Source organism: Oncorhynchus tshawytscha, linkage group LG01 (assembly GCF_018296145.1).
Source record: "Oncorhynchus tshawytscha isolate Ot180627B linkage group LG01, Otsh_v2.0, whole genome shotgun sequence".
NCBI lineage: Eukaryota > Metazoa > Chordata > Actinopteri > Salmoniformes > Salmonidae > Oncorhynchus > Oncorhynchus tshawytscha.
In genome coordinates this window covers 608477-623804 of record NC_056429.1, presented here as the reverse complement: position 1 = coordinate 623804, position 15328 = coordinate 608477, and the positions used below count along the sequence as shown (strand labels likewise).

The following is a 15328-nucleotide window of genomic DNA, read 5'->3' as shown; positions in this document are numbered from 1 at the left end:
TTCAGCATGTGGAGAACATGGAGGTGACAGGTCCAAGCCACAGGGTTCAGCATGTGGAGAACATGGAGGTGACAGGTCCAAGCCACAGGGTTCAGCATGTGGAGAACATGGAGGTGACAGGTCCAAGCCACAGGGTTCAGCATGTGGAGAACATGGAGGTGACAGGTCCAAGCCACAGGGTTCAGCATGTGGAGAACATGGAGGTGACAGGTCCAAGCCACAGGGTTCAGTATGTAAAGAACATGGAGGTGACAGGTCCAGCGTAGCAGAGAGTGGGGAGTATGTGGATATATCACTGGTCATCATGGTTGGTCACTACTCATGACAGCGTCTGTTTGGTCTGAAGGTGGGCGGGATAGCCAGGCTAGGGCCCTGATTGGCTGGAGTCTGCAGGTGATACGATAGAATCACACAGACCTGGATCCTGATTGGCTGGAGTCTGCAGGTACTGCACCCTGACAGGCTGTGTGCTAGTTGTTGCTACAAAGCTTGTGTGCGTGCGTGCGTCGGGGGCCGTGGTCAGTCTCTCTACTGATGTGCTATTTGGCCTGGGCCGTGATTGGCTAGTTGTCCTCCTCATCGTCGCTACACAGCGCGCCTGCGTCGGTGTGTGTGTCTCTCTCTCTGAGGAAGGTTTGTCTGATGGCCTCTAGCTCTGTCAGCTCTAGTCTAACCTTCTCCAGATGGAAGGTCCATGTTAAGGATCTGTCTCAGGGGGAACGGATTCATGTCCACAAACGCTATGCTCATCAACTTCCTGCAGGGAGGGAGAGAGACGCACACAGATACACAGACGACACACAACAGACTTCAAATTAGTTTTCATATTGGTCAAGAAAGTCAACATTAGACTTGATCAGCATCTACAGTAAACACAGTATTACTGGTCATTCTAATGAGTCAGAGACAGACATGACTCAATACGCAGAGAGACAGACAGACAGACATGACTCAATACGCAGAGAGACAGACATGACTCAATACGCAGAGAGACAGACAGACAGACATGACTCAATACGCAGAGAGACAGACAGACAGACATGACTCAATACGCAGAGAGACAGACATGACTCAATACGCAGAGAGACAGACAGACAGACATGACTCAATACGCAGAGAGACAGACAGACAGACATGACTCAATACGCAGAGAGACAGACAGACAGACATGACTCAATACGCAGAGAGACAGACATGACTCAATACGCAGAGAGACAGACATGACTCAATACGCAGAGAGACAGACAGACAGACATGACTCAATACGCAGAGAGACAGACAGACAGACATGACTCAACACGCAGAGAGACAGACATGACTCAATACGCAGAGAGACAGACAGACAGACATGACTCAATACGCAGAGAGACAGACAGACATGACTCAATACGCAGAGAGACAGACATGACTCAATACGCAGAGAGACATGACTCAATACGCAGAGACAGACATGACTCAATACGCAGACAGACAGACAGACATGACTCAATACGCAGAGAGACAGACAGACAGACATGAATCAATACGCAGAGACATGACAGACAGACAGACATGACTCAATACGCAGAGACAGACAGACATGACTCAATACGCAGAGAGACAGACATGACTCAATACTCAGAGAGACAGACATGACTCAATACGCAGAGAGACAGACATGACTCAATACGCAGAGAGACAGACATGACTCAAGCAGAGAGACAGACATGACTCAATACGCAGAGAGACAGACATGACTCAATACGCAGAGAGACAGACAGACATACGCAGAGAGACAGACAGGACTCAATACGCAGAGAGACAGACATGACTCAATACGCAGAGAGACAGACATGACTCAATACGCAGAGAGACAGACATGACTCAATACGCACACAGACAGGACTCAATACGCAGAGAGACAGACAGGACTCAATACGCAGAGAGACAGACATGACTCAATACGCACACAGACAGGACTCAATACGCAGAGAGAATTCGGTAGGTTGAGAGTACTGTACCTCCAGTCCAGGATAGTTATGGTGAAATAGCGGAGGTACTTGAAGATGGCCATGGAGTCCTGAAGCTTCAGAAACTCTTCCTCCTTGTACTTGAAGAGAGCGAGGGCGAAGCGGAAGATGATCTGAGGAGAGACAGAGTCATGAAAGTCACTGTAAAATGACACCCAAGTCAGCCTCCTATGACAGATTAACGCTAATTCTAAACCTGAAAGCTCGCTACACTTTGTTTTCCTTCGGTATTGAAGAACAGATCATCCCGTTTTTACGTTTAAAAAAAACTAAAGTTGTATTAGGAAAGTATTTTGAAATGTTTGGACAAAGCTTACAGGTAACTTATGAGATATTTTGTAGTCACGTTGTGCGAGTTGGAACCGGTGTTTTAGCATCGTTTGCTTTCGCCGTAAAGCCTTTTTGAAATCTGACATGTTGGCTGGATTCACAAAAAGTGTAGCTTTAATGTGGTGTATGAAAGTTCATGAAAGTTAATTTTTTTATAGTAATTTATTTGAATTTGACGCTCTGCATTGTCACTGGATGTTGGCCGGCGTCCCACATATCCCAGAGAGGTTAACCATCCTACCATCTTACCCTGTTAACCATTCTACCATGTTATCCAGCCTACCTTGGGTCCCTCGTACAGGAAGGCATCCCAGATCTTGAAGAGGAGGTCAGAGTTCACTGAGTCTACGAAGAGGACCAGGAACCAGTTGAAGGTAATGAGGGAGGAGTCAACCTTGTAGAGGTCAAAGTGGGCGTGGAGTCTGGGCAGCTTCCCTCACTCAGCAGGTCCTGCAGCAGGTCCTTGAACACGGTGGTCCTCAGAGAGGACAAGAACACAGGGGCTGGTCCACCAATAATGCAGAGGTGAAAGAACATACAGGGGTCACCTCAGTCCCTAACCCCAACAATAATGCAGCAGCAGGTCCTACAGGGGGTGAACACAGGTCCTTGGTGGTCCTCAGAGAGGACAGAGAACATACAGGGGTCACCTCAGTCCCTAACCCCAACAATAATGCAGCAGGTCCTTGAACACTCGGTGGTCCTCAGAGAGGACAGAGAACATACAGGGGTCACCTCAGTCCCTAACCCCAACAATAATGCAGCAGGTCCTTGAACACTCGGTGGTCCTCAGAGAGGACAGTCCCCAAATCCAGAACAAATTCAAGAAAGTGTACAGTTAACCCCAACAATAATAGAGACATTATTGCATGGAACTCCCTTCCATCTCATATTGCTCAAATAAACAGCAAACCTGGTTTGACAAAAAACAGATACCCAACAATAATGCAAGGTCCTTGAACCTCAGAGAGGACAGAGAACACAACACCAGTCTCCCTATTGGACCTAGATAGTTAGTGTGTATGTATTGATATGCAGCAGGTCCTGAACACGTGTGCCATACAGGGGTTTTAAAATGCAGCATGAACATGTAGTTCTGTCCTTGAGCTGTTCTTGTCTAATGATGTTCTGTATTATGTATGCATTATTTTGTGTGGAAGAGTCCCTAACCCCAACTGCTGCTCACAGTCCCCAAATGGAACAGCTAAGGTGGATGCTGATAAAATACAAAATACCCTCTGGATGCTCTAGTGTAGTGGTTAAACTGTGCTTACACTAAACATTAGGGTTCAACCGGTGTTCTTCTGAGATCCTCGAAGAACCTTAGGGTTCTTGGCAATGAAAAAACTGAAGAGATCGGGATCCATCCTTCGAAAAGAGCACACAGTGCCATTTACAGAACAGAAGTAGATGAACCGCCATACGCATTTCCACCGCCCTCACCTCGATTTGTATTAGATACAGCCATCAAAAGAATATATATATATTTTAAGAATCCTGTTTCTTATTTTCCATAATTAGCTATTAATATTTGTAGTAATGTAGGTATTTTATATAAAGGATTTTACCTCTCACCAGTCTCGCCATTACCAAAATTACATTATTGCAAGCAATTATTATATTAGCAAACAATTGTTGTGAATCATCCTCTATTGTCACTAACATCTTTTACTCCTTCTCAACAGTTGTGGGATACGCACACACACACACTCGGGGTCTTGGTGTAGTAGTGGTATAGTAATGTACCTGTGATCCCAGCAGGGTCTTGGTGTAGTAGTGGTATAGTAGTGGTATAGTAGTGGTATAGTAGTGGTATAGTAGTGGTATAGTAGTGGTATAGTGGTGGTATAGTAGTGGTATAGTAGTGTACCTGTGATCCCAGCAGGGTCTTGGGTCTTGGTAGTGGTAGTGGTATAGTAGTGGTATAGTAGTGGTGGTATAGTAGTATAGTAGTGTACCTGTGATCCCAGCAGGGTCTTAGTTGTGGTATAGTAGTGGTATAGTAGTGGTCCCAGCATAGTAGTGGTATAGTCCCAGCAGGGTCTTGGTGTAGTGGTGGTATAGTAGTGGTATAGTGATAGGGTCTGTGTGGTATAGTAGTGGTATAGTAGTGTACCTGTGATCCCAGCAGGGTCTTGGTGTAGTAGTGGTATAGTAGTGGTATAGTAGTGTACCTGTGATCCCAGCAGGGTCTTGGTGTAGTTGTGGTATAGTAGTGGTATAGTAGTGTACCTGTGATCCCAGCAGGGTCTTGGTGTAGTTGTGGTATAGTAGTGGTATAGTAGTGTACCTGTGATCCCAGCAGGGTCTTGGTGTAGTAGTCCTGGGGCATGAAGACCTCCACGATAGTGATGAGACACCAGAAAGCATCCTCCTGGTCCAGGTACAGCAGAGCTATGGCTGCCAGCCTGGAAGATGAGAACACTGATGTCATAGCACTGACAGAAGATGAGGGAAAACAACAGGTTGGGAACAGCACAGGGTCAGCTGCGATGTTGAAAACAACATATAAAGTAGCACCTCTAGTTATCTGGAGTGGTACGGAGAGCATGATCACAGAGTCGTCCGGAACAGCTGATGCTCTCATGCATGCTTCAGTGTTGCTTGCCTCGAAGCGAGGCATAGAAGTAATGTAACTCGTCTGGTAGGCCCGTGTCACTGGGAAGCTCGCTCCTGTGCTTCCCTTTGTAGTCTGTAATAGTTTGCAAGCCCTGCCACAGGGGCTTTGATAGTTCGTCGGAGGGCATAACAGGATTTCTGTGTCCGGGTTAGAGTACCGCTTCTTTAATAGTGGCAGCTCTAGCCTTTAGCTCAGTGAGAATGTTGCCTGTAATTCATGGCTTCTGGTTGGGGTATGTACGTACGGTCACTGTGGGGACGATGTCCTCGATGCACTTATTGATAAAGCCAGTGACTGATGTGGTGTACTCCTCAATGCCATCGGAAGAATCCCGGAACATTTTCGAGTCTGTGATAGCAAAAACTGTCCTGTAGCTTAGCATCTGCTTCATCTGACCACTTTTTTATTGACCGAATCACTGGTGCTTCCTGCTTTAATTTTTGCTTGTAAGCAGGAATCAGGAGGATAGAATTATGGTCCATTTGCCAAATGGAGTGTGAGGGAGAGCTTTGTACTCTGTGTGTGGAGTAAAGGTGGTCCAGAGTTATTTTTCCTCTGGTTGCATTTTTAACATGCTGATAGAAATTTTGTCAAGCGAATTTTAATTTCCCTGCATGAAAGTCCCCGGCCACTAGGGCGACACCTCTGGATGAGCATTTACCTGTTTCCTTATGGCAGAATACAGCTCATTGAGTGCGGTCTTAGTGCCAGCATCGGTCTGTGGTGGTATGTAGACAGCTACGAAAAATACAGATGTGGTCTACAGCTTATCATGAGATACTCTATCTCAGGCGAACAAAACCTCGAGACTTCCTTAGATATCATGCACCAGCTGTTATTTACAAAAATACATAGTCCACCACCCCTTGTTTTACCAGATGCCACTATTCTATTCTATCCTCTATACAGCGTATAACCTGCCAGCTGTATGTTGATAATGTCATCGTTCAGCCACGACTCCGTGAAGCACAAGATTTTACAGTTTTTAATGTCTTGCTGGTAGTTTAATCCTCCTTGTAGGTCGTGGATTTTATTTTCCAATGATTTCATGTTAGCTAGTAGATCGGAAGGCAGTGGGGGTTTATTCGATCGCCTACGAATCCTCAGAACTCACCCCGACCTCCACCCTCTATTTCTCTGTCTTCTCTTCACGCAAATTACAGGGATTTGGGCCTGTTCCCGGGAAACAGTATGTCCTTCACGTCGGGCTCATTAAAGGAAAAAAAAGCTTCTGCCAATTCGTGGTGAGTAATCGCTGTTCTGATGTCCATTTGGGCTGTATGTCCACATACAGCCCTATATACTAGTAGTATGACATATAGCCCTATATACTAGTAGTATGACATACAGCCCTATAGCCCTATATACAAGTAGTATGACATACAGCCCTCTATACTAGTAGTATGACATATAGACCTATAGCTGTAGTAATAGAATGGTAGTCGTACTGCAGTAGTCATGTACCTGTTGAGTCCCTGGCAGTATCCTATGTCAGGGTTCCTCCAGGAGAAGGCTAGCAGGACATTACGTAGTTTCTGTATTCCGTCGGCGCCGGGGGAGGAGTAGTGTTTGTTGTTAGGTAAGGTCCTCAGCAGGTCAAGCTCTATCTGTTTGGAGGCGGGATTAGGCTTGTCTCTGGCCACACCCAGTAAGGTCTCGTAGTAGTTTGGAGCCAGGCTGTCACGGAACTTCCTGGTGTGGTAGGACACGCACCAGCGCCACACCTGGAAAGAGGGTGGGAGGAAGTCATTGATTAATTTATGCTTGCACACCTCAATTTATTTTGGGCTGGGAAAACTCTGGATTTATTGGTTTAAAAAAATAAACAGTGTCCAAAACCATATTTAACAGGTAAGCCGGACTCATATCCCTGAGCACGTTTGCCACATTTCATCACTGAGTTGAACATATCAAGAGAGATAAACATGTGGCCGTTATAGCGCCTCAGTGTTCGATTTGTTGAGTCTCGACAGTGCTGAAATATGATGAATATCCGTGTTGGACTGCATTTATGTGCCAGACCTCGCCCACATGAATGTTTATTGGTCAGTAGCAGCTGTGAAGGAAATGTTGAAGAGACAGCCTTGAATATTAGAATATTATCTTGTCTTTGGTGTCATTACCAAGGACAGGCAGTAACCAAGGAGTGTTTCAGACATGAGGGGAGGCGTCATGACCTCCTCAGGACCATCTGTCAGAACGCCCAGAATATGTCCTCTAAGTTAATATGGGAGACGGAGACACGTGTAGGAACCAATGAATGATGTTTATGTAGGTTTAGATAGCAGTATATAAGCCTCTTTATGTAAGGAAATCCCTAGAGAGCACGTCAGACCGGGACTTTATGTATCTAAGGTTGACTGTGACCTCTCCAGCTTGCTGACAAAGACTGATTCATTTAATATTGACTTAAGAGTGTCCATGACACAGCCATGTTGTTTGAGATGCTATCTTGGAAAAACATAATTGGTGAGAGCTTGGTCCATAGATTCCATGTATCATGTTTTGTGCAGATTGGTCATTTGGTGGCAAAGGAGAAGCGTTTTAAGAGTTGTTCATAAAATTCAAAAAGGCCATTTACCGGAACTTATGGGTCCTTTTGGAGAAAAAAATCTATATTGTGAGGAAGGTGACCTACAGAATATAGCGAATTTTAGGACTCTAGCTCAAAAGGAATATTAAGGAGATTGAGCTTTCAAAGTTTAATTTTGAATAGCTTGTTATAGCGCCACCATATGGCCAATTGCCGTGGCATCGCATGACATGGTTGCAACCCCCTAGGCCTTACCATCTCACGGGAATTAGCATTTTTTTCACCGATTGGCAGAAGGAAAATAATAATCAAGGGCAACAAATACAATAGGGTCTCACCAGCTTTGCATTTAAGCTGCAAGCAGCATTGCCAGGGTTCAGCTGTGTGTCCACTGTGACACCATGAGGAAAAATTGGGCACATTGCCCTAGGACCAGTTACTTCTGTACTGTTTACCACACTTGCCAAATATCAGAAGACAAAGGGGAGGACATGTGGCTATAAGGTATATGATATCGTACCTTGGAGCAGAGGACATGTGGCTATAAGGTATATGATATCGTACCTTGGAGCAGAGGACATGTGGCTATAAGGTGTATGATATCGTACCTTGGAGCAGAGGACATGTGGCTATAAGGTATATGATATCGTACCTTGGAGAGGAGGACATGTGGCTATAAGGTATATGATATCGTACCTTGGAGCGGAGAACATGTTGTTATAAGGTATATGATATCGTACCTTGGAGAGGAGGACATGTGGCTATAAGGTATATGATATCGTACCTTGGAGCAGAGGACATGTGGCTATAAGGTATATGATATCGTACCTTGGAGAGGAGGACATGTGGCTATAAGGTATATGATATCGTACCTTGAAGGAGCGGTGGACATGTGGCTATAAGGTATATGATATCGTAAGGTACCTTGACCTTGGAGAGGAGGACATGTGGCTATAAGGTATATGATATCGTACCTTGGAGAGGATGGACATGTGGCTATAAGGTATATGATATCGTACCTTGGAGCGGAGGACACGTGGCTATAAGGTATATGATATCGTACCTTGGAGCGGAGGACATGTGGCTATAAGGTATATGATATCGTACCTTGGAGAGGTGGACATGTGGCTATAAGGTATATGATATCGTACCTTGGAGAGGAGGACATGTGGCTATAAGGTATATGATATCGTACCTTGGAGAGGAGGACATGTGGCTATAAGGTATATGATATCGTACCTTGGAGCGGAGGACACGTGGCTATAAGGTATATGATATCGTACCTTGGAGCGGTGGACATGTGGCACCCCGCTCCTCATAAGGGCTTTGAGTTCGGGGCAGTGCACCATGTCTCTGTTCATAGTAGAGGAGAGATAGTTCTCCCACTTCACCCCCACTGACACCTCAGGGTCTGTTAGGGAGAGGGAGCACAGGTCCAGAGCCCTCACCTGTGGAGAGGAGGAAGATGATGATGAGTAAAAGGAGAGGGGGGGAGAGGAGGGGGAGCACAGGTCCAGAGCCCTCACCTGTGGAGAGGAGGAAGATGATGATGAGTAAAAGGAGAGGGAGGGAGAGGAGGGGGAGAGGAGGAGGAAGATGAGGGGATAGGGAGGGCAGGTCCAGGGAGAAAGGGATAGGGAGTACAGGTCCAGGGAGTCAGGGATAGGGAGTGCAGGTCCAGGGAGACCCGGGATAGGGAGTGCAGGTCCAGGGAGTCAGGGATAGGGAGTGCAGGTCGGAGTCAGGGATAGGAGTGCAGGTCGGAGTCAGGGATAGGGAGTGCAGGTCCATGGATACAAGGATAGGGAGTGCAGGTCCAGGGAGACAGGGATAGGGAGGGAAGGGATAGGGAGTGCAGGTCCAGGGAGTCAGGGATAGGGAGTGCAGGGAGACAGGGAGTGCAGGGAGACAGGGATAGGGAGTGCAGGGAGACAGGGATAGGGAGGGCAGGGATAGGGAGGGCAGGGAGACAGGGATAGGGAGGGCAGGGAGACAGGGATAGGGAGGGCAGGGAGACAGGGATAGGGAGGGCAGGGAGACAGGGATAGGGGGAGGGCAGGGAGACAGGGATAGGGAGGGCAAGGAGACAGGGATAGGGAGGGCAAGGAGACAGGGATAGGGAGGGCAAGGAGACAGGGATAGGGAGGGCAAGGAGACAGGGATAGGGAGGCAAGGAGACAGGGATAGGGAGTGCAGGGAGACAGGGATAGGGAGTGCAGGGAGACAGGGATAGGGAGTGCAGGGAGACAGGGATAGGGAGTGCAGGGAGACAGGGATAGGGAGTGCAGGGAGACAGGGAGTGCAGGGAGACAGGGATAGGCAGTGCAGGGAGACAGGGATAGGGAGTGCAGGGAGACAGGGATAGGGAGTGCAGGGAGACAGGGAAAGGGGAGGGCAGGGAGACAGGGATAGGGAGGGCAGGGGGGATAGGGAGGGCAGGGAGACAGGGATAGGGAGGGCAAGGAGACAGGGATAGGGAGGGCAGGGAGACAGGGATAGGGAGACAGGGATAGGGAGGGCAGGGAGACAGGGATAGGGAGGGCAGGGAGACAGGGATAGGGAGGGCAGGGAGACAGGGAAAGGGAGGGCAGGGAGACAGGGAAAGGGAGTGCAGGGAAAGGGAGGCAGGGAGACAGGGAAAGGGAGTGCAGGGAGACAGGGATAGGGAGGGCAGGGAGACAGGGATAGGGAGGGCAGGGAGACAGGGATAGGGAGACAGGGATAGGGAGGGCAGGGAGACAGGGATAGGGAGGGCAGGAGACAGGGATAGGGAGGGCAGGGAGACAGGGAGGGCAGGTCCAGAGCTCTCACCTTGGCTACCAGCTTCTCCTCTTCATCATCCTCCTCTGGAACTGTTTTGAAGCCAAACACATCGTACTCACTGGTTGGATGGAGAGGGGAAATAATTGATTGAAATAAACTCACAAGAGAGCAGGACAGCGTCGTCAGCCGAACAACAATCATAAAAGGTTAAGTACCTTGCTCAGGGGCACAACAGCAGTGAATAGAGGGTCGGTGGAAAGGTACTTTCAATATCCTTATACATTAACACAGTAGCATATATTGAATAGAGCAATATACTAATAAACAAGTCTTTAACATATGATGCTGAAGTAATGGAGGTGCAGAACAATCCCTATCAAAGGGTGGTTTAAACCGGTTTGAACCCAAACAAGTACCAGTTTATATCTTTATTTTTTCAACCTCTGAAATGTACTTTTCTTTTACATTTAGCTCAACATTAAATTAGTTCACCAATCAGTGTGTGTGTCTGTGAATTGGTCAAGCTATTTAAATGCATTAGACAAAACAGAGTCTATGGCTAAGTAGGTAGGCTACAGTAAGTCATCTTGTAACATCGTAGGTAGACTACAGTAAGTCAACTTGTAACATCGTAGGTAGACTACAGTAAGTCAACTTGTAACATCGTAGGTAGACTACAGTAAGTCATCTTGTAACATCGTAGGTAGACTACAGTAAGTCAACTTGTAACATCGTAGGTAGACTACAGTAAGTCAACTTGTAACATAGTTGGTAGACTACAGTAAGTCATCTTGTAACATTGTTGGTAGACTACAGTAAGTCATCTTGTAACATTGTTGGTAGACTACAGTAAGTCAACTTGTAACATCGTAGGTAGACTACAGTAAGTCATCTTGTAACATCGTTGGTAGACTACAGTAAGTCATCTTTCGAGTGACAGAGGGCTTTGCAAAGGAACTTTGTTGACATTGTTGTGGAACTGGAAAAACAACGCCCAGAACATAAAATAACTTTATTAACCAGTTCCCATACTTTTAAAATATTGGTTCTGTTTACGGAACAGTATAGATCAGGTGCTATCCACCTGTAGAGCATGTGTGTGCGTTTACCTGACAGGGTGTGGCTTAAAGACGGCGTGTCCCGTAGGGTCAGTGTTGTTCAGTGCATCCTCCAACAGTCTAGAGATGACCTCCTGGCAGGACTCTGTTCTGAAGAGGAACACACTGGGTTCTTCAGGTCCTGAAGCAGCACCAGGTACTTACTCTCAACCTGACACACTTTAGCCTCCAACGCCACATACTGGAACCCAGACAGACGCACACAGAGAGAAAGAGAGAGAAAGAAAGAAAGAAAGAAAAGAAAGAGAGAAGAAGAAAGAAAGAGAGAGAAAGAGAGAGAAAGAGAGAAAGAAAGAAAGAAAGAAAGAGAGAAAGAAAGAGAGAAAGAAAGAGAGAAAGAAAAGAGAAAGAAAGAAAGAAAGAAAGAGAGAAAGAAAGAGAGAAAGAAAAGAGAGAAAGAAAGAGAGAAAGAAAGAGAGAAAGAAAGAAGAAAGAAAGAAAGAAAGAAAGAGATAAAGAAAGAAAGAAGAAAGAGAGAAAGAAAGAAAGAAAGAAAGAGAGAAAGAAGAGAAAAGAAAGAAAGTTGAGAAAGAAAGAAAGAGAGAAATAGTTATGTTGAAAGTTGAAAGAAAGAAAGAAAGAAAGAGAGAAAGAGAGAAAGAAAGAAAGAAAGAAAGAGAGAAAGAAAGAAAGAAAGAAAGAGAGAAAGAAAGAAAGAGAGAAAGAGAGAAAGAAAGAGAGAAAGAAAGAAAGAGAGAAAGAGAGAAAGAAAGAAAGAGAGAAAGAAAGAAAGAAAGAGAGAAAGAAAGAAAGAAAGAGAGAAAGAAAGAGAGAAAGAAAGAGAGAAAGAAAGAGAGAAAGAAAGAGAGAAAGAAAGAGAGAAAGAGAGAAAGAGAAAGAAAGAGAGAAAGAGAGAGAGAAAGAGAGAAAGAGAGAGAAAGAAAGAAAGAAAGAAAGAAAGAGAGAAAGAAAGAGAGAAAGAAAGAGAGAAAGAGAAAGAAAGAAAGAGAGAAAGAAAGAGAGAAAGAAAGAGAGAAAGAGAAAGAAAGAAAGAGAGAGAAAGAAAGAAAGAAAGAGAGAAAGAGAGAAAGAAAGAGAGAAAGATATAGAGAGAAAGAAAGAAAGAAAGAGAGAAAGAAAGAGAGAAAGAAAGAGAGATAAGAAAGATAGAAAGAAAGAGAGAGAGAGAAAGAAAGAAAGAGAGAAAGAAAGAGAGAGAGAGAAAGAAAGAGAGAGAGAGAATAGAGAGAGAAAGAAAGAGAGAGAAAGAAAGAGAGAGAGAGAAAGAAAGAGAGAGAAAGAGAGAAAGAGAGAGAGAGATAAACATAGTGAGCAATGTTGACAGGGCATGAGGGCAGCAGCTGAGGTTAGAGCTGCACTGACTTCTTCCTGGTTGTACACCCACACACCAACCAATTAAAACCATCCACACACCAACCAATTAAAACCAACCTCAGCACCAAACCAGTAGTCCTGTAGCCCAGTAGTACACACCAACAGCACCAAACCAGTAGCCCTGTACAACAGTAGTACACACCAACAGCACCAAACCAGTAGTCATGCACCCCAGTAGTACACACAAACAGTACCAGACCAGTAGTCCTGCACCCCAGTAGTACACACCAACAGCACCAAACCAGTAGTACACACCAACAGCACCAAACCAGTAGTACACACCAACAGCACCAAACCAGTAGTACACACCAACAGCACCAAACCAGCAGTCCTTCACCCCAGTAGTACACACCAACAGCACCAAACCAGTAGTCCTGTACCCCAGTAGTACACACCAACAGCACCAAACCAGTAGTCATGCACCCCAGTAGTACACAGCAACAGCACCAAACCAGTAGTCCTGTACCCCAGTAGTACACAGCAACAGCACCAAACCAGTAGTCCTGTACCCCAGTAGTACACACCAACAGCACCAAACCAGTAGTCCTGTACCCCAGTGGTACACACAAACAGCACCAAACCAGTAGTCCTGCAGCCCAGTAGTACACAGCAACAGCACCAAACCAGTAGTCCTGTAACCCAGTAGTACACACCAGCAGCACCAAACCAGTAGTACACACCAACAGCACCAAACCAGTAGTCCTGTACCAAAAGTAGTACACACCAACAGCACCAAACCAGTAGTCCTGTACCCCAGTAGTACACACCAACAGCACCAAACCAGTAGTCCTACAGCCCAGTAGTACCTTAACCTCCAGAGATCTCTCCCTGGCCTCAGCGTTCCTTAGTAGAATAGTCAGCTCCAGGATCTCCTTATTCAGGAACTTGTTCTGGGATTTATAGCCTTGAACACTGTCCTGAAATGGAAATACCATTTTATAAGCATCATAAAAACTGTCATAACATGAGAAATAGGATATTAGCTGTGTTCAGTTGAGTTATTACTGTGTGGTTCTTCACATTTAAACAAGACCCCCACCAGAGTTCTTACTGTGTGGTTCTGACGCCCCCCCACCAGAGTTATTACTGTATGGTTCTGACCCAACCCCCCAGAGTTATTACTGTGTGGTTCTGACCCAACCCCCACTAGAATTATTAATGTGGTTCTGACCCAACCCCCCACTAGAATTATTAATGTGGTTCTGACCCAACCCCCCCCACTAGAATTATTAATGTGGTTCTGACCCACCACAATAATTATTACTGTGTGGTTTTGACCCCCTCCCCAGAGTTATTATTGTGTGGTTCTGACCCAACCCCTCCCCAGAGTTATTACTGTGTGGTTTTGACCCCCTCCCCAGAGTTATTATTGTGTGGTTCTGACCCCCCCCAGAGTTATTACTGTGTGGTTCTGACCCAACCTCCCACCATAGTTATTACTGTGTGGTTCTGACCCAACCCTCCCTCCCCACCAGAGTTATTACTGTATGGTTCTGACCCAACCCCCCCCAGAGTTATTTTTGTGTGGTTCTGACCCAACCCCCCAGAATTATTACTGTGTGGTTTTGACCCCCCTCCCCAGAGTTATTACTGTGTGGTTCTGACCCAACCTCCCACCAGAGTTATTACTGTGTGGTTCTGACCCAACCCCGCCCCCACTATAATTATTAATGTGGTTCTGACCCACCACAATATTATTATTACTGTGTGGTTCTGCCCCCCCAGAGTTATTACTGTGTGGTTCTGACCCAACACCCCCCCCAGAGTTATTACTGTGTGGTTCTGACCCAACCCCCCACCATAGTTATTACTGCATGGTTCTGACCCAACCCCCCAACCATAGTTATTACTGTATGATTCTGAACCAACCCCCCACCAGAGTTATTACTGTGTGGTTCTGACCCAACCCCCCACCAGAGTTATTACTGTGTGGTTCTGAACCACCCCCACCAGAGTTATTACTGTGTGGTTCTGAACCAACCCCCCACCATAGTTATTACTGTATGGTTCTGACCCAACCCCCACCATAGTTATTACTGTATGGTTCTGACCCAACCCCACCCCCCACCATAGTTATTACTGTGTTGTTCTGAACCAACCCCCCACCCCCTGAACCAACCAGAGTTATTACTGTATGGTTCTGACCCAACCCCCCCACCAGAGTTATTACTGTGTGGTTCTGAACCAACCCCCCACCAGAGTTATTACTGTATGGTTCTGACCCAACACCCCCACCAGAGTTATTACTGTATGGTTCTGACCCAACACCCCCCACCATAGTTATTACTGTGTGGTTCTGACCCAACCCCCCCACCATAGTTACAGTGCCTTGCGAAAGTATTCGGCCCCCTTGAACTTTGCGACCTTTTGCCACATTTCAGGCTTCAAACATAAAGATATAAAACTGTATTTTTTTGTGAAGAATCAACAAGTGGGACACAATCATGAAGTGGAACGACATTTATTGGATATTTCCAACTTTTTTAACAAATCAAAAACTGAAAAATTGGGCGTGCAAAATTATTCAGCCCCCTTTACTTTCAGTGCAGCAAACTCTCCAGAAGTTCAGTGAGGATCTCTGAATGATCCAATGTTGACCTAAATGACTAATGATGAATAA

At 46.0% G+C, this 15328-nt stretch overlaps 1 protein-coding gene across 1 annotated transcript in view; it reads right to left on the bottom strand.

The window, feature by feature from the left end:
* LOC112255884 (TBC1 domain family member 2B-like) overlaps positions 1-15328 on the bottom strand; it is a 40734-nt gene continuing 25406 nt past the window's right edge. Inside the window, 12 exon segments of the mRNA XM_042322406.1 lie at positions 1-693; positions 695-757; positions 2001-2122; positions 2623-2774; positions 3094-3127; positions 4630-4747; positions 6424-6683; positions 8776-8940; positions 10304-10373; positions 11365-11459; positions 11462-11554; positions 13515-13625. Coding sequence (XP_042178340.1) covers positions 564-693; positions 695-757; positions 2001-2122; positions 2623-2774; positions 3094-3127; positions 4630-4747; positions 6424-6683; positions 8776-8940; positions 10304-10373; positions 11365-11459; positions 11462-11554; positions 13515-13625 — 1413 coding nt within the window. The 3' untranslated portion in view covers positions 1-563.